Genomic DNA, 25,838 nt, shown 5'->3' on the forward strand with positions numbered 1-25,838 from the left:
GCTTATCAAACTATAATTTTATTTTGCGTGTGACGTCATTTTCACGTCTCGCGTGTCTTCGAAATGATTCAAATAATATCTCAACAAAACAGAACTACTGAGCCGTTTCTGATAACATGAGGATGAGCGCACACAAAATGGACATGTGATTAACTATAAGTCACGTGGGTGTACACACAAGCGTTTTAATCTATTTTAATACCACGCCGGATGAAAATATTAGGTGGTTAAACCCCCCCCATGACTTATAAGCTAACCATTGGTCCATCCTTTGCGCTCATAGTGCTAATGCAAATTACTTGGGTGGTGCAAAGCGTTTTAGTACGTCGGATGAAAACCCTACGGTACACCCTCCCCTCTCCACCCCTCGTAGAATGAGGGTTAAGCACTTTGAAACAGAAATAGTAAAAAGATGAACGTTAGAATAACTAGTGTTATTGTACAGAGTGTTACAAATAACAATCTATCTACTACCATAGCAACTTTCTGCCAGTCACTCAAGATGTCTTTACTATCGTCATCTTTCAATTTTACGTTATTTCCAATATGACGACGTGGCGTTGAATCCTCAATATCCTTGGATTTATCAGGAGTATGAACCTTTCCACTGATTGAAAATATTCTTTCTTGTGCGTCTCTATTTGTAGCGACATCTTTGTAGATTATATCTTGAAAATTCATCAAGTATTTGGTCACTGGTGACGTAAGCAGACGACGCAAATATGGCGGGAACGGATGGTTGATGGTTTTTGTGTGCCAAAGACGGAGGACGCAGACAGTACCAGTAATTGAGCAGCAACCAATGACAACAAGAGAGGAAAAGTACACGCCTGAAATATAAACGATAATTATATGATTACAATCAATTTTATAACCGAAATTAACAAAAAACAAAACAAAAAACACACAAAAAACACAAAAACGTTTATACAAGCACATTGAGTACACAAAATCCACAGAAACTTGTTTTCGCGACAGACCCCCAGCCAAAAAACAAATTTAGAAATGCAAAAAAATGGATGGACCAACCCAATTTCCGGTTACTTGTCTCCCTATTCAGAACTTCAAACCTCTATGACTTTCTTTGAGATACAGGGCCGGATTTACCTTTTTGGGGGCCCTGGGCCAGGCCAAAATTTGGAGGCCCCAAACGCACCGTGATGAAAGCTTTTTTTAGAAAGTTTTTAGATTTTACTTGGACAGTTGCGCGCGAAAAAAATTCAACTTTAGCCTGAATTGAAGGTGATTTTGCTATATACTAGGCATGTGCGCGAGAAGCGAGCAAAATTTTGCAATTTTTATAGGCTATTTTGGCCCAAAACATGGTGTTTTTCGGCTAAGGCCTCGTATCCATAGGCTGTTCCCTTGTGGCGTGTGCCCTTGTTCCGTGTTTACTTTTTCCCATGTGACCTGCCACACAGACAACCTATGGATACGGCCACTAAGCAAAACAAAGTTTCGTTGTCTGTGTGGCAGGTCACATGGGAAAAAGTAAACACGGAACAAGAGCACACGCCACAAGGGAACAGCCTATGGATACGAGGCCTAAAATGGAAGATGCACTCTGCACAGGGCAATTTGGGGGCCCCAACAATTTGGGGGCCCTGGGCCCAGGCCCATCTGGCCCTATGGTAAATCCGGCCCTGTTGAGATACGAATTTGCTCTCTTTTGACCCAAAGGCTGACAGTAGATATGTTCACGTGATTTGCTGAGAAAGGCCTCCCATTCTATATCCTTTTTCTTTCAGCTTTTTCAACTGTTTATTTCTTTCTTTCCATAGTGCCCAGCAATATACCAGTTTTTTAGCCCGGCTTAAGCATTTTGCTTGAGCCTGGTCCTATCTGTACCCAAGTGGGTCTACGTACAGAGCAACCACTTAAACAAACAAACAGACAGACAGACACGCAGACAAACAGACACCCCGACACACAGACACCCTGACAGACAAACAAACAAACAAACAAAAACAGACAGACAGACAGACATCAAATCTAAAACACTAAAATGACATTTTTCAAAATAATTTTTTTATCGATAAAATTCCTCTACGGTATGTTGAGGTAGACAATTGCCCGCCCAAAGGTAGACAATTAATATTGTTCACCTTTAAGAATTTTGTCTGAATAAACTTCCATTTTTAAGATTTCCGAATGACATTTTCCGAAAAAAGAACCGTATTTGGAAAGATTTTATTTTAGTGTTTTAAATTTTACAAAAACTGTGACCCCTAAATATTTTGTTAACATGGTTATGGGTGCTCTTTGTGTTTCCAATGCTCTCTAACATGTATATAACAATATTTTGTTATTTTCTAATTTTCTAATTTTCTCGCCTTACAAATTAACTATAATTTTGATTTTAAACATTCCTAATGATAATTCTGATATTGGTACAAAAATCTAACATTTCTCACCAACTAGTGCGAATTCATCTCCAAGCGGGGGCATTGAATCAGCAATCAATTGTTGATACAAAATTAGCGCCAGCAAGTTTGTGGTTCCAAACGAGATCTTTTCACCAGAATCATGTGGTAAACAGAATACCATCAGTGTTAAAAGAGCCAATAAGATACACGGAATTACGATATTGAAGATGTAAAACCCCGACTCTCGTTTGAGAAAAAGGTGAAAGGTCACAAATGCAATCGGATGATGGCAGCAGGCGAAATCTACTTCGGTACGTACTGATTGCACATCGACTAAATCCCAGACGCCATTGCCGTGGAATACCTGAACGAGAATTAGAAACATGATTGGAAATTTTTGAATAGTATTATAAAAAAAAAATCATTCAAATATTCATAATACAGACTTGACATTTAATATGTAATATTTTTTTCACAAAATTCCAAAACTGGTCTGGAAGAGGTCTGTTTAAAACGCAAGGGGTAAATTGGGGTGTGTCGGGATGGTGTAAAGTAATCGCTTGACAGAAAATGTGCTTTCCATTAGTTTACATTATGGCGCTCATAGTGTAGTGAATTACCCTAAAATGAAGGATTGAAGGCGACTGAATTTGATTTTTGTGGGGGTAAAATTTTTGAATTTTAACAACACTATTGTACTCTTATCAACTTTATTGAGGTTTGAGATGATATTTACTGAATCTAAATACCAATAAGTGTTCGTCAGAACTGAAATGCACTTGTAATCTACCAGTTTTGAAAATGGGCTGAGCTCTAAAATATCGCTCTGAAAAGTGGTACGTAAGTTTGAATGGTACCTTGGGGGCGGGTTCGATTAAACTTGTGTCGTGGAGCAAAATGCTCCCCATTTTGGACAACCTGCTACACAAATTTCAGCTTGTATAGCAATTTTTTACAATGTAAACATATGTTAATATTATAAGAACATCACCTAAATAATGTTTTTGCTAAAAATTGCTATGCAATTTTTTCAAAGTAAATCGAACCTTGCTTGGGGCTAAATGTTATAAACTTACTGTACACAAAAACGGCGTTTGTTGGACAATCAAGAATCCGCGCAGTTGTTTGTACCGTAAGTTTATAGCATTTGACCTGGGGGACTTTTTGAGTACCTACCACTTTTAAGAGCCATGTTTTAAGCTCCTCCCATGTTCAGAAATATCACCTCAAACCCCTATCAATATGAACAGAACAATGTTGCATAAAGTCCGAAATTTGGTCCTCACAAAGCTCAAATTCAGCCGCTCCCTAAATCCGCCATTTTAGGCAAGTTCGCTACATTATGAGCACTATAATGTTAACTCATTGAAAGCACATTTTCTATCAAACAACTAGTTTACACCACATCCCAATTAAATTTTAGCAAGTGCGGTTTATGCAGACCCTTCAAGACCAGTCTTTGAATTTTGCGTTAAAAATATCCCATACTAAACTTCAAGCCTGTATACAGTGTCAAAATTAACACTCATTTAGTTTTGGAATTATTAAAAAGACTACTATGTTAGTGACGTGGTATTGATTTGAGGAATGAGTTATCAAAGCCTTTCAGACTGCAGTGGGAGAAACATCATTTTGAACTGCCTGTGATTAAAAGCAGATTTATGTTTCCAGAGCAACTGCTTATTGCAGACCACGGAGCAATTTGCAATAAGATTGCGGCGTGTGATTTTGACTTGCAAAAATGAAATAATTTGTGATAACCCTGTAAAATATAGTGGAGCACTGCTGTCATTTCAAGGACATCAAATTTAATGTAAAAGTAATGTAGGATGAATAAAGATTCCAGCCAATGCGTTGTTAATGTTTTATACCTGTCAGCAGAAATAACTCATTCAATGAGTCATGGGCCTTGTAATTAAAATCGCTTCGTGTAAGACATTATTGTTTCGGCGATGCTGAGCGGCAACATTGGCTATCATAGCCATTCCGCGGCCACTCAGCGGTGTGCCGCTCCGCTCGTAATACGCATGGCATGACGAAGCGTCACGCCGCTCAGCGACAGAAGTATGAAACCAGCATTATGAGGCCATTCTGTTCGAATAACAAAGTTTTGGATCAAAGTTTCAAACCTTATCTGTCAAAATGGGAAATCGCACAAAACCTGAGAAAATAATAATTTGATTTGGGTGGGATATTGAAAGCAAATATTGAATTGTTATGGCATGTTTTGCATTTCCTTTCTCAAATCGAGAACAATATACAATGATACTAGAAAAACTATAATTATATTGACGTTATTTATTTAGGAAATAAAAACGAATTGAATAATGTTGAATACAAAACGAACGCTGAAAATAGATATCGATAAAAGAAAAATAGAATTATTGTAAAATAATATTGAAATATTAAGTTGACACTTTGTTACGATAAAATAACTGCATGAAAAGAAAGAAACATGTAATTTATTGTCAAAGATAAAGGAAATGAGGTCATTGAGCGTCTAAACCTCAAGTCTAACTTGATTTATTCATCACATACCGATTGCATAGCATCCGCGTCATCGGAGTACAATATATCCAGCTGTGACATATCGTGCTTCCACGAGGCAAATCGGAGTTGGCAACTTTGACTATCGAACGGGAAGTAGCGAACTTTGACCTTACAGGAAGTTGTTAGTATTACGGGTGCATACCACGTGACATTACCATCCGGTAAAACTATAGCGTCGATTGGTTTGTATTGTTCGAATGCACCGTTGACACTGGAGAAATAACAACAAATTGAAGACATTACAATACCTAAATATCAAATAAAAACCATCCCAGAGAACAACATATCGGCCATGAATCGAGTAGTTGGTACCATTGGCTCATGCTTCTAAGCCATATCTAAGCCTAATGGCTGCCATTTCAATAACTGTCCAGGTTCGTTTCTTGCAAAGGGTTGATTGATTGATTGATTGATTGATTGATTGATTGATTGATTGATTGATTGATTGGTTTTCTTTTCCTTGCTCCAATTCTTTATTTATGTTTCTTTCATATAGCTTGGTCCTACCAGGCTCCAAGCGTGAGTCCGTCCGCACCAACTAGTTAAGCAAACAAGTGCTTTAACGGAACTGCATGCAATAGTTGTGAATGACCCTAACATATAGTGCCTAACATGACATTTATAAGGTTTAGTTAGTTAAAGAACAGACCCTATCATAAAGAAAATAATAAAACAATTATGTGTAATACCAATTGAAACATTTTACAAAATTTATTTCAATACTTTCCAATAAAAAATATATAGCCTATAGATATATAATTATATATACGTGCCGCAAATTGTGTCATACACATACACTAATGTTAACCCAAAATGACAACTTGTTTTGTGTCGGCAATAATGAAACTGCCAACCTATTTCAAATAACGAAGTTCAACACTTCGAATACGTGCGTTGCACAAATGCCGATTAATTTCAGTATTTAATTTGTCACTATAGCAACAATAATTCAAATATAAAGGAACACAGTCTGTATTGTATGCGAGAGTGCTAGTATAAAGAACACGCAATAAAGTGTATTAAATTTTCGATAGATCATGTAAATGGCGCATTGAGATTGCCTAATGGAACACTTTTTATTTAAAAGATGTCGTGTTCAATTACGTAAATTATATATTTTCTTACCAAAACTGAGTTGTACTCTTTTCACAAATAACACACGCTAAATTGTTACACATAATAAAATTCCACCAATGCAATATAATATCGCAATAATAAACTTATTTTATTACAAGTACTTTCGTGATCCTAGCAATTTCTTTTTATGACATTTTCAGTGGATATCAACGAAAAAAGCCTATTCCCAAAATTTCAGTTTATTCCGATTTTGCGTTTGTGAGTTATGCATGGTTATGTGTATTACACTAAACTAAACAAATCAATCTGCAAGAAATATTTTGTAAAAAAACATGTAGCTAGAGGTTTCCAGTGGTATACAAATCTCAATTGTTTTTAGAAAAGTGGGGGATGAGGCTGTGGATGAAATGTCCTCTTGCTAACCTGCATTTTTTATGTCAAGACATATCAAGGCATTAACAGCTGTTATCGTTACGATAAAGCTGACGGGTTGGCGCCTAGATAGCTATTAACCTCCTTTTTGAAGCTGTTTCGTTTCACAATTCCAGGAATGTGAGGCGGGAGTGCATTCCATGTGCGGGCTGTAGATGGAATGAAAGACCGCTCATGACTAACAAGGTTAGATCTTGGAATTTGAACTGCAAGGTCGTGAGATCTAACTGAGCGGCGAAGGCGAGGGTCAGTCTGGAGCTGGTCCGGAAGTAGTTGGCATAGTAATTCAGGGGCATTTCCGTAGAAAATTCGATGGAACATAGTGGTGGCACCTACTGTTCTACGGTCACGGTTGTTTGATGTGAATATTTATTAGTTTTTCAAACAAAACATCATGTACAACCCAATTTTTTAGGCTTAAACAGCTTAAAGCCGTATCATACTAATGTATACAGATGCTTTTGAGTCATTTTCAACTTTAATTTTCCCCTTATTTACAACATTATACACTTTCACATCATTTTTAAAGCTTTTTCGGATATAAAATGTATCTATTTATGACAAGATTGGTGGCGCTATTTAGATACTGGAAATTACTCTTTCAGGCTTTTAATAAAAATAATTCCTTTTATTGTTTGATGAAATGTGTTTATAAAATTTCTTTGTTGCTTGTTTCACCTTATCCACCTGTTTAAATGGCAGTATTGATTACCTACTCCTTGCAAATTAAGAAATATGATTTATGATAAATAGCGCCATCTATAGTTTGCATTTTCTTAATAATAAAGCCAATTCTATATACATCAAACAAGCCTGCGGTGAGCCAAAGGCTGAATTTGAAGAGAGGAAAGTTCTTCTCCAGGGAGATCGATGATGCGAGCAGCACGCCTCTGGACTGCATCTAGTTTTGACAGTGATGTAGGAGTTGCTCCAAGCCATGTTGTGCTAGCATACTCCATCTTAGATCTGACCATACTCTTATAAATTATGGCTCTCTGAGCTGGCACCAAGTAGGGTGCAGCACGACGGAGGAGACCAGTGCGCTGGGCCGCTGTCTTTGTCATCTTGGTTACAACAGGATTCTAAATCTCTGCTGCTGAGGGTGAGACCAAGGAGTTCAACACTCTGCCTCTGGGAGCTTTATACCAAAGAATTGGAGGCTAGGATGATTGCCAGCAGAATCTCTGCGGTTGGAAACTGTAATGGATTGGCATTTAGCTGCTCCGAAAAGTACATTCCATGTAGAGGCCCATGTTTCAATCTCTAGTAGGTCTTTGTTGAGAGATGCAGCATCAGCTTGTCTGTCCTCTCTAGACTCGATAAAGGTCATCAGAGTAACATCGTCAGCATACAAGATGGATGTATTTGTCAGCCTCTGAGAGATGTCATCAATGAATATTATAAACAGGAGAGGACCAAGGATGGATCCTTGTGGGACACCAGCATTGATCCACTTCAGACTGGACGATTTGCCATTCAGTATTACCTTCATGGAGCGGTTCGAGAGGTAGTCAGCTATAAACCATGCTAACAGCTTTCCAGGGAAGCCAAGAGCAGAGAGTTTCTCCAGGAGTCCAGGGTGCCAAACTCGGTCGAATGCTTTGCTGATGTCCAGGCAGACAACACGAGCTTCTTCTCTGTTGTTCAAGGTGTTGGTTAGACGCTGGGAAACATAAGTGAGGGCATCTGATGTTGAGTGGCCAGCTCTGAAACCAAACTGCTGTTTGGATATCAGCTCCTGATCGTTGATATGTTTCCACATAGCCTTGTTGACCAACTTCTCCATGATCTTGGAGAGAACAGGGAGGAGAGAGATGGGCCGGTAGTTGCTTGGAGAGTGTTTGTCCCCTTTCTTGAAACATGGGACCACATCGGCAACTTTCCATTGGGCTGGCATGTGTCCTCTGTTGAAACAGAGCTGGAAGAGCAGTGCAAGAGGAGTGGCCAGTTCAGCAGCTGCAGTTCTCAGAACTAGAGTGGGAATCCCATCAGGCCCAGACGCTTTGTTGATATCCATTTTGGTTAGCTGTTTTCTTACTTTCTTAGGCCAGAAAGTCACACTGGAGCATTTGGTGGTCGTCCTCGGAGGAAGGTGAAGGAATTTCTTGCTATTTTCAGTTTCAGTAATGGTTGACTTCAGTAATGGTAGCACTCTGCCTTTTCCTTGGCAGTGATAAAAGTCTGGCCGTCAGATTTCAGGACTGGGATTTCAGATTTTCCACCCTTATCCATCAACCGGCGTGCTGTCCACCACCAAGATTTCGAACCAGTTTGGAGCTCGTCTGTCATCTTTCCTCTGACCCTAGCTTTATGAAGAGAGCATGCCTTCCTGGATATTGTGGTATACTCATTCCTTGCTCTGGGAGCTTCAGGAGACTGCAGGGCTTTCCATCTTCTCCATGTTTTGTTCTTTCTCTCCAGAGCCTTTTCACAGCACTCATTCCACCACGCAGGATGGTCGACAAATGAGGGTGCAGATTTCTGTGGTATAAATCGATGCATGGCATCAGTGATTGTGTTGGTGGCATTACTGCAAGCCCCTTCAGGGTCATCTCTTGTGAGAAGACGGTCCCAGGGTGCACCAGCTAGCTCATTTCTCAAGGCATCCCAGTTAGCTTTCTTGTAGAGCCAGACACGTCGTGGAGGAGGATTTTCAGAGAGTGGAGAAGCTTTCAACATGGTCTGGACAAGGTAATGGTCTGAAGAGCCAATGTCGTGGTCAATGGTAATTGGAGAGAACATGTTTGGAGCATCAGTGATTATGAGATCCTGGCGGTTTCCAAGTTTGTGGGTTGGCTTGTCAACAATTTGGGTAAGGTCGTGAGCACAGCATAGGTTGAAGGCTGCTTTCCCTTCTGCATCAGTGGGAGACCTACTGGCCAGCCATTCGCGATGATGACAGTTAAAGTCTCCAGCTAGAACACAGATGTTAGCTTTGGTCTTGGAGATGAGGCTATCCAGATGTTTGTCATACCAGTCTATGGGTCCGATAGCCTTCTTTGGAGGACAGTAGACAAGTGAAAGAAGCAGGGTGCCACTCTTGGTAAGGATAGTAAAGACCATCAGCTCATGCTTCTTGGGCTCTAGGTGGGTTTCCCTGACTATAGGGAGACCATTTCGATGGTATATTAGGCAACCACCCCAACCACTGTCATCAGTTCTGTCTCTTCGCATACAGGAGTAGCCATTTAGTGACTAGATGAAGTGACTATCATCAGGCACTGAAGAATCCAGCTTGGATTCATCAATGAGAATAATGTCCGGTTTAGAGTCTGATGGAGTATTCCGGATCCTCGCTTCCAGTTGTCCTTTGTTAGTTCTCAAGCCTCTAATATTTGTTAGCCAGATGTTCATATTCGTATTCGGTAGTCGTTTACGGGGAGCACATTTGGTCATTCTCGTTTGGTCAGTCTGTTTATTTGCATTATAACTTTTCGCGACATGTATGCAGAACGGGGGAGTCAGCCCCATTTCGGAGGTTGAGGAAGCACCCAACGGGAAATCCAAAAAGCATCCATACAGCACGAGGATATAAACCTCACTGCATGGAGGACATACTTGGTGTCCAGAATTTGGCAAAGGTTATTCTCTGCTTCCCAGCAACTGCTCTTCAACAGTGCCTGCCTTTCTTGGAGTACAAGTATAGAGCAGTGGATACTCCTATGTCCATTTTGGTCTGCTCCGCAGTTGGTTGGACTTTCGACATAAAATGTTTACTGACCTCCCATCCAGCAAGCCATTTACCTTGAGGGTACTCGGCCTTACTGGGCCTGATCCAGCCACTGGCCTCTGTGCAGAGATGAATTGACTACAGAAGGCTCTTCCGCCGAAGATCAAACATGGCAACAGCTGCTGCCCTAATGCCCTGATCACATTCCTACACTAAACACTATGATTGGGACAGCAAGAAAGAAAAAGATGAAGAGGAAGAGGTAAGAATAGACACAACACAAGCTGGCACCCCCACTAGCTTTTACCCGACAAGAGGAAATGGATGATGTTGTCCGTCTGTGGACAACCTTTTAGTCCACAGTCCGGATTTAATTTGACAGCGTCGCCCATTTCCTGATGCCCGTGTGGGGTTGCGCCGTCACCTTCACACTGGGGATATGTGTCCTGTACCGCCAGTGTGATATGGGTTATGTGCCCATCAGTACTGGAGTTCAGCGCCTTTACCCTAGTAAGTGGAATAAGAACTCCCATCCTCTACGAAACTTAGGACGAAAGCTCCAATCCAAAAAACAACACCAGACAAAAAAAAACCAAGCTACCAAGCCAACTAATTTGGCTCACCTTTCCTAACCAGCTGTGTTGCGAAAGGAAGTTTTAAGCTAGAGAAGGTAGACAGATAGAAGGATGAAAAAATAGAAAAGGATAAAACATAGAGTAGTGTAGGTAGGAGCATCCAAATGGGACAAAATATAGTACCCATTTGGAAAACATCCAGCATAGATGGAAAGAATTGGCAAACGTGCCAAAATGCTGGTAAAAGGTAATTTTCAGCTCCTCGACACTGGGATAATGAGTCTCCCTTTTCTTGAATCATCAATTATAGACACGTTCCAATGTGTTTTTATTCCAAAAATAAAACTGTGACCAAAACCAAATAAAAATGGTTGTTTCAAGAGCGAATGGAAAAAAGACCATTAGACATTAGACGGAGGCGCCGTATTTAGCGTTAGCTTTGGATGTTTAATCATTTTAATTCTTTATTTTTCACACGGGCAAGTCGGGGGGAAAATGAAGAAAATAATTAACGTTAAATTCGGCGCCTACGCCTAATGACGAATAAAAGGGGTTTGGATTTGTTTTTGTTATTCGCCGTGGACGGTCACATATAGGAGTATGTCTACAAGATAAACAGCTTAAATTATTTTAGTCAGACCTGCTGTATTATTTTAATTGAAAAATATTCAAAGTGCTTATTATGATGTTTTTTGCTCAAAAACTTCATAATAAGCACTTTGAATATTTTTCAACAGACCTGCCAATGGTGATAAGCTAAAAAATTAGTGTTTTACTAGTACGGTGAAGTTGGCTCGAGTTTAGAGATTAGACATTCATTAATACGTTGAATATTACACTTTAATTGTTTTTCTGCATCGATCAAGGATATTGGAGTATTTGAGGCAGTTTTTGGACTTTTAAATATTTTGACCCCAACATTTCAAAATTTGTGACCTTCGTTATTTGGAAGAAGTTCGACCGATAAACCACTTTCATGGATCAATCACGTGCTCTAGAGTATTTTTACACCACTTTTGGGATGTTAAAAAAGTTTGGCCAAAAATTGCAAAATGTTTAAACCTAAAAATACTTTTATGTATCAATCAAGTGTTCATGAGTATTTTGACACCATTTATGGACATTCAACAATTTTGGCTACAAATCTCAAAATTTTTCAACTTCGTTATTTGGGCGAATTTCGACCTAAAAACCACTTTTGTGGATCAATAACGCGTTATACAGTATTTTGACACCACTTTTGGACATTCGATATTAGAAATCAGACATTCGTTATTTCGCAGTATTTTGATCTAAAACCACTTTTCTAAATTTTCTGAATTAATGAATGCCTAAAATTCAAGCTTTTTTGGTGAAAAATTCTCGAATGTCTAAAAATAAATTCGAATGTCTAAATATGGTGTTAAATGACTCCAGGGCACAAGACCGGTGTAGATGTCTTTAGTTCGAAATTTTACGAAATAATGAATGTCGAATTTTTAATCTTGAATGTTTAAAATGCTATTTTTGGGGTCTTAAATTTTCGGAGGTCAAAAATGGTGTCATATGACTAAAAATATGTTTCAGATCGGAAATAGGCGAAATAACGAATGTCAAAAATTGAGATTTTTTGGTCATTTCCACCCCCACTCTACTTCAATGAGAAACGTATATTATATCTTCAATGAGAAACGTATAATATATTTCCACCTACTCTATAAGCTACATAACATGATGCATGCATTAGTTACCTTTTTTAATTGCCACTCTCCCGTGGCTGCGTAAGAATTTATGAATGATTTTCGTAACAATGGGACATGTATATATATTAATGGATAGAGTTTCACCGGTCTTAAGATATACCGTGGTCTTTAAACCAAAAATAGATACCATTGTACTTGTATGATCGCGATGTTAACGTTGCTATGGGTACGTGTAAAACCAGGATTTTTTACGATGTTTAATATCATCTTATTTCTTGACTCCTTTAATTCTAAAATTGAATTAAAATTGCTTGCACAGCCACTAAAGCTGAGTGGCTATTCATTCTTTCTCGTCCTGTTCAAATGTCTCCCTATTTGGCTCTCTGTTACTCTTTTGCGAAATAACGAATTTCTAAACTCTAAACTCTCAAATTTTCCACGGTCAAAAAATGGAGTCAAATAATCCCAAGACACGTTCTGCGTTTAAAAATTGAGATTTTTTTGGACAACAATTTTTGATTGTTTAAAATGGTTTCGGATGTCTAAAAATAGTGTCAAATGACTCCAGGATGCTGAACCGGTGTCGAAAAGTGGCTTTTAGTTCGAAATGTTCGCGAAATAACGAATCTTTTATTTCTAAACTCGAATGCATAAAAATGTTATTTTTGTTGGTCTTAAATTTTCCAAGGTCAAAAATGGAGTGAAATGATTCCAGGACACGTGACCGGTGTAGTAAAATGGTGTTTAGATCAAAATTCTGCGAAATAACGAATGTCTAAAAATGGTGCCAAATGACTTCAGGACACGTGATCAGTGTAGAAAAGTTGTTTTAGCTCGAAATTTCATTCAATAACGAATTTCTAAAAACTGAGATTTTTTGGTGAACAATTTTCGAATGTTTAAAAATGGTGTCGAATGTCTAAAAATAGTGCAAATATAATGTAGAAATGAGGTTTTTAGTTCGACATTTTAGGAAATAACGAATCTTTTATTTCTAAACTCGATTGACTAAAATTGTTATTTTTTGGTTCTTAAATTTTCCAAGGTCAAAAATGAAGTCAAATGACTCCAGGACACGTGACCGGTGTAGTAAAATGGTGTTTAGGTCGAAATTCTGTGAAATAACGAATGTCTACAAATCGCGAATGTATAAAAATGGTGTTGAATGTCAAAAGATGGTGTCAAATGACTCCAGGACACATGACCGGTGTAGAAAAGTGGTTTTTTAATCGAAATTCTGCGAAATAACTAATGTCTAAAAATTTAGATTTTTGGTCAAAATTTTGAATATCTTAAATGGTGTCGAATGTCTCAAAATGATGTCAAATGACTCCAGGACACGGTGTAGGAAAGCGTTTTTTTAGGTCACAATTCTGCGAAACAACGAATGTCTAAAAATTGGAATTTTTTGAACCAAAAATCTCGAATCTCAAAAGTTGGCATAGAATGTTTTAAAATGATCTCAAATGACTCCAGGGGTCGATTTCACTAAACTTTTAACCCTTGGTAACTCAAGTAACCGTTCGTAAAGTTACAAATACTCAATACTAGACGTAACTTTACGAAGGGTCCCTGTAGTAAATCCCTATTACTTAAGAAGGGTAGGCCTACCATTCGTAAGTGAGTTTAGTGAAATGGAACTTATATACAATTCGTCGTAAGTTACGAACGATTTCGAGACTTACGAAGCTTCGAACACTACTGAAGCTACTGAACACGTGACCGGTGTAAAAAAGTGGTCAAAATTTTGAAATTTTTGGCCAACATTTTTGAATGTTCAAAAATGGTGTCAAAATATTCTTAAAGTGTTTTTATGTAGGTTGAAATTCGCCCAGATAACCAAGTTCAAAAATTGTAAAACTTTTGGCAAAATTTTCCGAATACCCAAAAATGATGTCTCCATACCACTTGATCGACACATAAAGGTGTTTTTCAAGTTGAAATTCGTCCAAGTTCAAAAAAAAATTTTGGGCCAAAATTTTTGAAAGGCCAAGAGAGGTCTAAAATTACTCACGTTCCCTTGATTGCTGTAGAAAAAATTATTACAAGTGTAATATTCAAAGTAATAACGAATGTCCAATCTCTATTATCTCGAGCCAATTTCACCGTGCTGTTTTCTTTACGTAAAAACATGCAGCATAATCATGATGAAAAAAAACCACAGGTTTCACCGCACAGCTCTTTGCTCATGCATTCACTATACGGAATGGATTTGCATTAGTCGACACATTCACAGAGATTTCAATTAACAGCATACTTATTTATACTTTTAATTGAACCGGAAAGTACCTTAATGCCAACATAAAATGGTCAGTGCTTTAAATATCAGTTTTGTTTCATAATAAAGGAAAGATTTAATCATTTATCAGAATGTCAAACTCGGATTTTGGATCACTGATTTTTAGGCGCCTGCGGGTCTTCCTCAAGAATTAAAAAATACCTAAAACCTTAAGGGGTGTGGTGAACGTTTGGACAGTATATTTTATGGGATATGAGAGCACATCAGACATATAGAATTGCATTCTAAATTCGAAAAATGTCCTTCTGATATCAATTTTTTTTTTCAAATTCGCGATATAATACACACAAATCATTAAAAATTTATACTTTTGATATTGAACAATCGCGTTATAAAAACGTTTTAATAATATTCAATAACAAAATAATGTTATTTAAGTAGTGACAAAATATTTTGCAAAAATGTGTGCCAAAATATTTAACAATAGCGATTTTAAAAGAGTTTTCATGATCTTTATATAACCCGACATATAAATGTTATAAAGCGTTTTAAACAAACGTTTCAAGAACAATGTACTGACTACTGGGTTATACTCCTTGGCGGAGATCGCTGATAGTGCCTTGTATCCGCTCCAATTAGGGGGCTGGCATTTTCTTCGGAAGGGGGGGGGTCCCAAATTTACAAAAAGCGGCGTCAATAAAATTGCGACCTCTCTATTATGGCATCAAAAATTGTATGACCCCTCCCCCACCACCACCACTGATGCACCTTCCCAGCAAACACAAAAACGTTTTAAAAACGTTTTAAATAAGTTATATATTTTGGCTTTTGGTTTAGGTAAAAACGTTTTAATAACATTAAAATGTCGGGTTATACAGGGTGTCCCAGAATGATCTGTACCGGGAAAGATGGAATTTTTTAGGTATGAAGGGCATGTTGAATGGTCATATTGTTTTGCATTTTAAGTTCTACATATAGTTAGCTTTCTCAGATTTTTTAGTTTTTAAAATTGGACGTTTCTATTAGAAGTTATAGAAGATTGCGTAAAATGGTGAATTCTAAGTTTTGACAACGCAACCTATTTTGAAAATCCGTAACATTACTAACCGTTCAGCACAAAGTTATTTGGAAAAAGTTATGCAGGTATTTTAGTTGTGCCCTGTTCATATTTCCACTAAATAGCCGATATCTATCTATTATTTATGACGTTACGAAGCAATCATTATATGGAATTAAGGATTTGTGGCCTAATCCCATTCTCTCTTTGGCGGTAGTTTTAAATATAGTTATTGTGGTGTGAGGTCCATGTCATTTGAAATGCTTGCAGAGATCGAACTGGTTGTGGTACAGAAAAGTCGGCTCCTCAATTTACTGTACAGCAGCGTGGATTTCTTTCAAAAACTTACTGGCAAACCGGCAGCTATGTTGAGACGCAAAGAAGATTCATTAGACGATAGTGTATAACGTAAAGAAGTTTGACGAGCACGGAACTGTCAGGAATCGGCAGAGTGAAGCTTCAGGTGCTCGTAAGACTGCAAGAACTAGAGCGAACATTGCAGCTGTCCGGCAAGCTTTAAGGCGGGCTTTAAGGCGCAACCCCAACAGTAGTTGTCGTCGAAATGCTGTGCCAAACATCCCACGTTCTTCATTTAATCGTATCGTGCCATTTTTCAAAGGTATCCGAGTCGTTTTTCATCGATTTTACATTATTGCATGCCACGCCAAAACAAATAAAGGTAGCGTGCTGAAATTAACAGAATAAGTAGGAGACATATCCAACATTATAATGCTGGTATCAAAAATAGATACACTGCCCGTCTTCTATTTTTAGTTATTTTTGCAAACACGGTACAAATCATTCTGGGACACCCTGTATAAAGGTCATGATAGCGTTTTAAAACGTTTTGTATGAAAACACACTACAGCAATATTTTTAAATGTTTTCAAAAAATGTTATTGTAAACTATTTTTGCCAACATTTTTGCCAAATATTGTGTCAATACTTAAATAACATTATGTTAAAATATTTGAACCCAGCAAACACAGAAATGTTCTTAAAATGTTTTGTTCAAAACCTTTTAATAACATTTAAATGTCGGGTTATATAAAGGTTATGAAAACGTTTTTAAAACGTTATTGAAAATATTTTGGGCAAACATTTTTCGCAAAATATTTTTTCAACCCCAAAATAACATTCTGTTTAGAATGTTTTGTATCAAGTTTTCAAGAATGTTTTTGGAATGTTATTAAAACGTTTTTATACCCTTTATATAACCCGACATTTAAACGTTTTCTGTAAAACATTTTTGTTTGCTGAGCAGTAGATTATCAAAAATGTTTTTAAGGTTATCAAAACGTTTTATACTCTTAATATACCCTTTATATAACCCCCGACATTTAAACGTTTTCTTACAACCTTTTATAGCTTTTTGCGAATGATGGCGAAAACGTTTTGTGTTTGCTGGGTTACCCCCGAAACAAGCTGAAATACTAATTGTAGTAAAATCTTGTCTTTTTTTTTTTTTTTTTTTTTTTTTTTTGGTATACAATAAATACACTATCTGTGGTCATCTTGTGACTCCCTACATTTTGGTCATCAACAATTTTATGACTCCGCCCTCTATTTTTCTTTCCAAAAATTTATGACCCCAGTATAATGAGACCCATCCCTTCATAAAATGATAGCCCCCTTAAATAAAACGGGGAAATAATCATTGCACTCACTTCTCGTACAGTGTTATATCAGGAATCCATATTTGCGACAAAGAAACAGTTAAAGAATCCACGCCATCATACTCTGATTGATTCCAACGTAGAAATTCGTCTGTCCAAGTCTAAAATGAAGCAGTTTAATTAGGAAAAAGTCAAATTTGTGATGCGATCAAGCTAAGCGAGTTTGATTCAGTTTTCAATTACCTTAGCCATGCTTAGGGCTTTATTTTGCTGATCATCATAATTATTAGACATGCGGTTCCATAGGTATGGCCATAAAATACAAAACAAGTTAAATGCTATGTTCATTGGCTATATCTCAAATTAAATCAAACTCAATTTGCTGAGCTAGAAAAGTGAATTGAATAATTAAACATCTATATAGCTTTTCATTTGCCTAAAACGTGATTTTACAAATAAAAATTTAAAAGGTAATTAAAGATGTCAATGAAAAACCCAACGTCAAATCTCAGAGAATTTCAAGTTGTACTTTGGGGTCATACATGATATAAGTGGATAGTTATGCGCCACATCATTACGCCATGCCTTCCCATGATGCATTGTTGAAATTAAGCTGATGTACGTACGAATCCTTGCTATAGATGCTGATAAATATATTAAACTCGAATGTCTAAATACTAAACGGCTTTCGGCTGCACCACTAGCAGGCTATGTAAACGCATCTATGACAAAGACAAAGGTACCAACATCAGAATTTTGATGATTTTTACAGTCTAACTTTAGACTTAGGGAGGATTATTTTATTTTCCTCCTTCACTATTAGCATAGCCCAAAAATTAAACAACAGCCATCTACATGTCTTTGCCCTATAACAGGAGTTATACTACTACCGTAAAAACTCGAGAGCTTTTGAAAACATTAAATTGTTACAAAGTCCGGCGCTTTACCAACTGAGCAAATGGGATTGAGACACAAATTTGCAGGTTTACTTGTTCGTATATAGTACATAATTATGCTAACTATCCAGTTTTTACGGTATGGAATAAGACACGTAAATCCCAAAAAGTACCTTCTAAGTAGGATCAAATATCCATAGCTAGATTGTGTATACGGACCTTTATGTTCTGCGCTTTTTCAAGAAAAACTAGAATATTGCATGATGGGAATGTATGGTTCTCTACAATGATTGCATGTTCTGCTTATTAAATTATCCTTACGGTAATCAATAACATGTAGTTCACGGCAGAGATTGTAAAGTACAACCTATTTTCGGAAAAAGCCTTTCCTTAACGATATTTTTAATACCATAGCATCGCCAGTATTTCATTAGTCAATAACATACAAATCAGAAATTTCCTAGATTACATGTACAGGGATCTATTGCTGTTCTATTAACTAACTGGGTGACTATACTGTGACAGTTCCAAAACAACAGGTTTTTTTCAAGAATTTAATGGGATTTGCTAGCTGAAGTTGAAACCCTCGTGTAAGCAGTTTTCCAATGCATTATGTGAAGTTTTTAAATCAACCTCAATGAGCTTCAAGAGGTTATCAGCTACATATAACGCGCGGTTGGTTCATGTGATCATTTATTAATGTTTCTGACAAAACATTGCGTAATTTTAAAATCTAGACCTTTACAATACCAACAGCTATCGCACTAATATTAGGTATGTCACAGTGGCTGCACAATAATTCTGCTACACTGTGCATGCAAGCATAACAGTGAATTGAAAAGGGCGCGCTTCAAATTTGGCCAATTTTAGAAAACATCCATGTCGATAAATGAATTTATTCATATGCTTCATTTATCCAAATTGTTTGAATTTTTAATATATGGTGTGTGAAGCCTTCCCGAAGCTACCATCGGGTCCCCCAAAATTAAAAATTGTTTTGTTTAAGAGCTACTGCCTGTTTTTTTATTTTTGAAGATCGCTCATAAATCAGTAAATATAGGCCTATTGAAATAAAGGGACCTACCACCATTTAGCTGAAATACTAATCTTTCTTAGCATGTAAATTATTTCCGTCGACAACGAATGATACACTTCGAGGAAACTAGTTGAAACAAAACATTATATCAAAGATATTTTTAGGGAGTAATTTTCCAAACCTCAATAGCTCTAAGCCATTGTGTGTGTCCAAGGCCATACTATTTTTGTATACGCGGTACAGTGGGAATCGCTTTTCCGTTTACCATTTGTCATCCCATGTTAATCCAGATAACAAAATGTTCATTTAAAGTCTCATTGCAAATGAATTATGATTTTTACTTTTCTGATTTGGCTTTGAGCAATGGTGACACATACCATGTTTACAGAAAAAAATGAAAATTCTATTCCAGACATCGTCAAAATGTCAAACTTTGTATGTTTTGTATTATATTTAAGTAATTAACTGCAGTTTCTTTATTCAACATCATAACAGGTTCATACTTGACATATTTATGGTGAATGAATAGACTTTCATTAAATATTGAAAAAAAACCAAAATTACTCATGCCTAATTTACATAAAAATGTCATGAATACATAATTACCTGTAATTAGCTAATTTGCATAATTAATTACTTTTTGTGTATTTTTTGTTATCAATTGAAATAACTTTGTATACATATGTGTGCAAAAAAACCGCACCCTGATATCATGTACGGTTTTCAATTTGACGGCATCAATTTTGCATATTAATTAGCTGAACTTAGTCATTTTTTCACCTTTAATTTGTCTGCAGATTGGCTGAATTTGCTAAAATAGTATATTTGGTTAATTTATTATAATTATTCAATGATAGATTTTTTAATTTTGTTTTCTTTAACGAAGTTAGGAAAGATAGGCATTTAACCTGTGGTACTTAAATTAACGCTGCTTTTTCAAGCAAGCGTCCAAATAAACCTTCAAAATCTCGAAATGTGACAATTTTGTCATTATAGCCATTTGTGGCAGGTTTTAATTCCATTTACGAGCATCTTAAAATTGACACTACATCACAATGCATTGACCGATTTCAATTCCGTTTTTTGATTTTTGATGCTTTAATAAAGCTCATTCATGTAGAAACATTAAATAACGTTTTTCTGCTGCGCTTATTTTTGAGGTGATATACCTACTAATATACATAATACTTTTAGCTATTTCTTGATTTTTTTACTTTCACAAATTTTACATCTATTTCTGCCTTCTTGTGGTAATTTTTATTATATAAACTGCATATTTGTGTGCACATTGAGGACGCAATTTACATTTTAATTACATTTAATTCACCTAATAATATGAGTTACACATTTCATTTTATAATAAAAAGTAGTTTGAACATTTTCTCACTATATGTTACTCATTTTTATGATGTTTTAATGCCAATTTACAAGTGTCAACCCCTTGTAAGTATGCAAACAAGATTAAAGATCAACAGCGAAATAGGTGTTCAACCTTTGCTTAAAAATGAATACAAATCAAACAACATTTCATATGACATAGGGTCTTTTTAGACTTACTTGTTTCATCCATGCACTAATTTTCAATTGTTGAGCACGCTCGTCCTGTTTGAAAAATAAAGTAAGAGACGAATTGAGAAAATTTTGGACGTTAAGGCCTCAATACCAATGAAAAAAATCTCCATTAACAAAGGCATAACTATGAGAGCTTAAAAGTGGCCGTGATAAGTCGAGATAAATATTCAAGAAGGTAAGATGACATAGTCCTGTCATCTCCTGTTCTCGTCCCTCGACTTACTAATTATCTCGACTTCTCTGTGGTACTTTTAAGCTTCCATACACAGCATTATACATGATCTTTCAATACATACGTTAACATTAATACATCGTGTAACTAATCATGCGTATATGTGTGGCAGATTGAATGAGTTACATTGTGTACTGATTTTGTCTTACAATGAGATTAAGTTGGCACGTTGGCAGAATTAACACCACTAACATTCCTCCTGGTGGACAGTTTCATTCCAGGAAAAAAACACCTTTTCCTGTCAATACCACACTTAGCATGTATGTTACCTCGGATGAAAGAAGTAAATTAAGCCCACGGGCCACATCATTCTAGTTCCCCTTAAATCCGGGATTGGGCCCAAATCCTAACATTCCACCAACATCCTTAATACCTCATGTTTACAGGCTTAGAATGTTATGGAACTAGTTTATTTAATCTTCAAATTATATACCGATATCGGTTGACAAATGTGCACAACAACATATCGATAATACATTAAACCGAGTAACCATGTGACCAAAAATGACCCATATATAAAATGACGAAATGATACAATACATCCATGTGTCATTACGGTCATTTTACAATTTCAAAGGTGCCTGTATGTTCATTGAAGCATAATGATCAAAATACTAGGGGTCACTGCAAAAGTAAACTTGAGTCTAAGACGGCGGCCAAATTCGCAAACGGGTCATTCCATACTAACTTAATACAGACTGAGTGTACACATAACCTCTTGAATGTTGTTCTGCCAATGGAGCTTTTGTGCTTCCCAAGGAGAAGTCCCAAGAAAAAAAAATTGCCAAAAAATTGCTATAATCCATTCATAGTGCTTTGTAATCTGTGTTGTTTTTGTGCTCTCATATTCGACGTGTTCAAAGGGATAGGAATACTGACATGAATCTTCTCAGGTGAGGCACTAGGGACAACCCAGCGTTTTACAGAAAACATTTGAATGTCGAGTTATAAAGGGTATAAACACGTTTTAATAATTAATTAACGTTCAAAAACATTTTGGAAAACGTGATGCAAAACATTCTAACAGAATACTATCTAGCTATTGACAAAATATTTTGCCAAAATGTGTGATCAAAATAGTTTTCCAATAACGTTTTGAAAACGTATTCAAGACCTTTATATAACCCGATATTTAAATGTTATTAAAACGTTTTGAATAAAGGTTTTAAGAATATTTTTGAATTTGCTAAGAAGGCCATTAAACCAACTAGGTGTAAATTGCCGATGTGACAAAATCGGACCGTCCTCCTTTAAACTCACTGAAAATCTGAAAAAAAAACAATGCTTCGTGTTACGGGTTATGTTGGTTTGGGTCACAAATTAAAACAAAAGGAGGGGGGACATCAACAACTACTTACAAATTTAATGACCTGTGCTATTAGAAGTCTCAGCTGGATTTGGACTGATGTAGTCAGATTTCTTACTGGACGCAAAGAAGGCGCTCCATACGCATCAAGTAAGTCTTGTAAAAGACGCTTGTGTGGTGTTTCTATTCCATTTCCGTGAATTCCTTTGTGTAAAAAAATCATAAAAATGTCCATTAAAGCTCTTCTATGTTTGTACATCCAAGCACAGAAACTGTACAAGTACTTCGGAATGTTGGCCCTTTTTTGTCATAAGCGAGACTGAGACGGTGATCTGCAGCAAGTCATGACAGAGCTTTGAATCCTTGAGATCTGGAAAAAATAATTTTGGATTTATATAAATACAAAATTATTTTTATGACGACCTCGTTGATAGACTTTATCATAGAATCCTGAAAGTCTGAATCTACCTAAGTCCTCGCCTCATTAACTTTGATGGGCATTGCGTTCCAGTCATTCAATCTAATCTGATCTAATCTAAAATAAATATACCGTTAAAACACGATAGTCAGTATATGTGCTTACTATTAAGCGCTTTTAAAACATGCAAACATGAAGAGCCCCATCCACAAAAGTGTAAAGGATTTTGAGCAAATCATCGATACACATAGTTATATACGAACAAGTAAACCTGCACATGTGTGTCTCAGCCCCTTTAGCTCAGTTGGTAAAGCGCCGGACTTGGGTACAATTTCATGTTGTCAAAAGCGCTCGATAGTAACTATCGAGGTTTTACGGTAATCTTCAATAACATCATATAAAGATTTAAAGGCTTAATGTACGATTTCCTTCAAATTTTAAATTTGTCAATATATACTCAAAATGCTGAAATAATACTAGTAATAATTATCGGGAATGGTTTCTGTTAATTTTGAGCTGAAATAACGAGGTAAAGTGAAAGAAACACTGCTTGTTATTTTGGCCGTTTAACACGCAGTTCTATGGGAGGACATAAAGTCATAATTCTTTGAATTATGACTTTATGTCGAACTTTGCTCTGTTAACCTACAAACACAAGAAATTTGGCTGATTCCATTTAGGTGCAAGTTGTGACATGTGTAAACATTACAAATATGCCAAAAAATCAGGTTTAAAAAAAATTAACCGAATTCATATTGTAAGATCGTACATTATGACTTTAACCCTCGTCCTATAAGGAAAGGAATCCCCTAATTATGTTACACGTTACACCCAAATGACTTAAACTAATCGTAGATCAATTATTTGTGCTCGTTTTAACCAACCACGTAACTATGAGGCAAATCAAACTATAAAATTTGACCATTAGTGTGAGGAGCGCTCAGTACAATAAAATCCACTTTCCTTTTTTTTAAATATTATTATTGGCTTTAACAGCAAGAGTTATAGAAATACACATGTAATTATTGGATTTCTGGACTCATTTCGTATAAGATCAATGACGTATACAGTATACTGCATTTTTTAGCAGCTTAAATTAGAAAAATATGGCTCATGCTTCGCCATTCGCCGTCATGAAACTGGAATGTTTGAAATTAACACCAAATTAACACAGTTTTTTGTAACAGTTAAGGTACGACACACACTCGCCCCAACACCCAACCAGCAAACACTCCTAGTGTACATACTAGTACCACCAAATCATCACAGACATTCTACTCGCGTTATTGAATTCCGATTCAGATTACATGCAACAAAAGGTAGAGCTAGATTCAATTAATCGATTTATTTGTTTCTGACCTCTTTTTACAATTAAATTGAAGTACTTTATTAAGTTAATTTCATGAATGAAATCACCACTGAGTCACATCATGTTGGAAAGATGCACGATACATGAAGAAATAATACATATTTTTAACACGGAAGCTAGCTATGACGTTGACGATTTGGTTGTAAAAAATAATAACATTGAAAATACCATTAATATCAATAATAATAATAATAATAATAATAATAATAATAATAATAATAATAATAATAATAATGGTACTACTACTACTACTACTACTACTACTACTACTACTACTACTACTACTACTACTACTACTACTACTATTAATAATAATAACAACAATAATAATAATAATAATAATAATAATAATAATAATAATAATAATAATAATAATAATAATAATAATAATAATAATAATAATAATAATAATTTCATACATTAAGGGGGTACTACACCCCTGGCCAATTTTGTGCCTATTTTTACATTTTTCTCAAAAGTTATAGCGCATTGGTGACAAGTAAGATATGTATATTATAGGGGCAAGGACTACAACTACTGCACTGAAAATTAAATTTCCGCACAGACAACAGTTGTGGAGTTACGGTCAAAAATGAGGGAAAACCAATATTTAATCAATAAATCAATAACCACTTGTCTTGAGTCACTGAAATTCCAGTGTAGTAACTAGATTCCTTGCCCCTATAATATGCATAACTTTTGTTACCAGTGTTTTATTAGTTTTTGAGAAAAATGCAAAAATAGTCACAAATTTATCAAGGGGTGTAGTACCACTGTAAGGCGAAAACAAGCCTTGTAAGTAGAAATTATAAGATTAATACGAGCTTCAACAAAGGTATACTGACATGGGTAAACAATAATACACATAGTTATAACCAGTACGCATATCTGAAATAGAAAGTTATTAAACAATTTCCACAATATTACATTTCCTGCATTTGGGAAGAAGAAAGGGATTTGAATGGAATCTTTTGTGAGATAAAGCTCATATAGAATGTTTTTCAAATACATTTGCACCTCCGTGCATTTTCTAAAAATAAAGAAAATAACTTCACATACCTTGTTGAAAGAATGTGACTAAAATAAGAATCGTCATCAAATGTATTAAATCCATGAGCCTGAGTCTGCTCTTTGCCTTAAACAGCATGTACAATTTCGTAATTCGTTGTATGATACTGGAAAACAACGAGTTTGGCAAGTTCATTTAACGATATTTTTGTGGCTGCAAATTGAACAAAAATTCCCCTCAAGAGGGCGTGCATCCTTTTTTATGTCGGGCATATCTAGTAATCTAGGCATTACCCAGCAAACACAAAAACGTTTTAAAAACGATTTAAATAAGCTATATTTTGGCTTTGGTTTAGGTAAAAACGTTTTAATAACATTAAAATGTCGGGTTATATAAAGGTCATGATAAAGTTTTAAAACGTTTTGTATGAAAACACACTACAACAATATTTTTAAATGTTTTCAAAAAATGTTATTGTAAATTATTTTTGCAAACATTTGTAAAATATTTGAACCCAGCAAACACAGAAATGTTCTTAAAATGTTTTATTTCAAAACCTTTTAATAACATTTAAATGTCGGGTTATATAAAGGTCATGAAAACGTTTTTAAAACGTTATTGAAAATATTTTGGGCAAACATTTTTCGCAAAATTTTTTTTCAACCCCAAAATAACATTCTGTTTAGAATGTTTTGTATCAAGTTTTCAAGAATGTTTTTGGAATGTTATTAAAACG

The 25,838-nt window shown here is 36.0% G+C and overlaps 1 protein-coding gene across 1 annotated transcript; it reads right to left on the reverse strand.

Annotated features, from left to right (window-relative positions):
• Nucleotides 1-269: 269 nt before the first annotated feature.
• Nucleotides 270-25,255, reverse strand: LOC140146079 (neuronal acetylcholine receptor subunit alpha-10-like). Its single transcript, XM_072167830.1, has 7 exons — nt 25,153-25,255; nt 22,359-22,510; nt 20,754-20,798; nt 17,316-17,425; nt 4,905-5,127; nt 2,415-2,730; nt 270-830 (listed from the first exon to the last, which is right to left on the reverse strand). The coding sequence occupies exons 1-7, from the start codon at nt 25,238-25,240 to the stop codon at nt 382-384; spliced, it is 1,383 nt and encodes a 460-aa protein (XP_072023931.1). The 5' UTR covers nt 25,241-25,255; the 3' UTR covers nt 270-381.
• Nucleotides 25,256-25,838: the final 583 nt, after the last annotated feature.

Source organism: Amphiura filiformis, chromosome 2 (genome assembly GCF_039555335.1).
Source record: "Amphiura filiformis chromosome 2, Afil_fr2py, whole genome shotgun sequence".
NCBI classification, from domain to species: Eukaryota; Metazoa; Echinodermata; class Ophiuroidea; order Amphilepidida; family Amphiuridae; genus Amphiura; species Amphiura filiformis.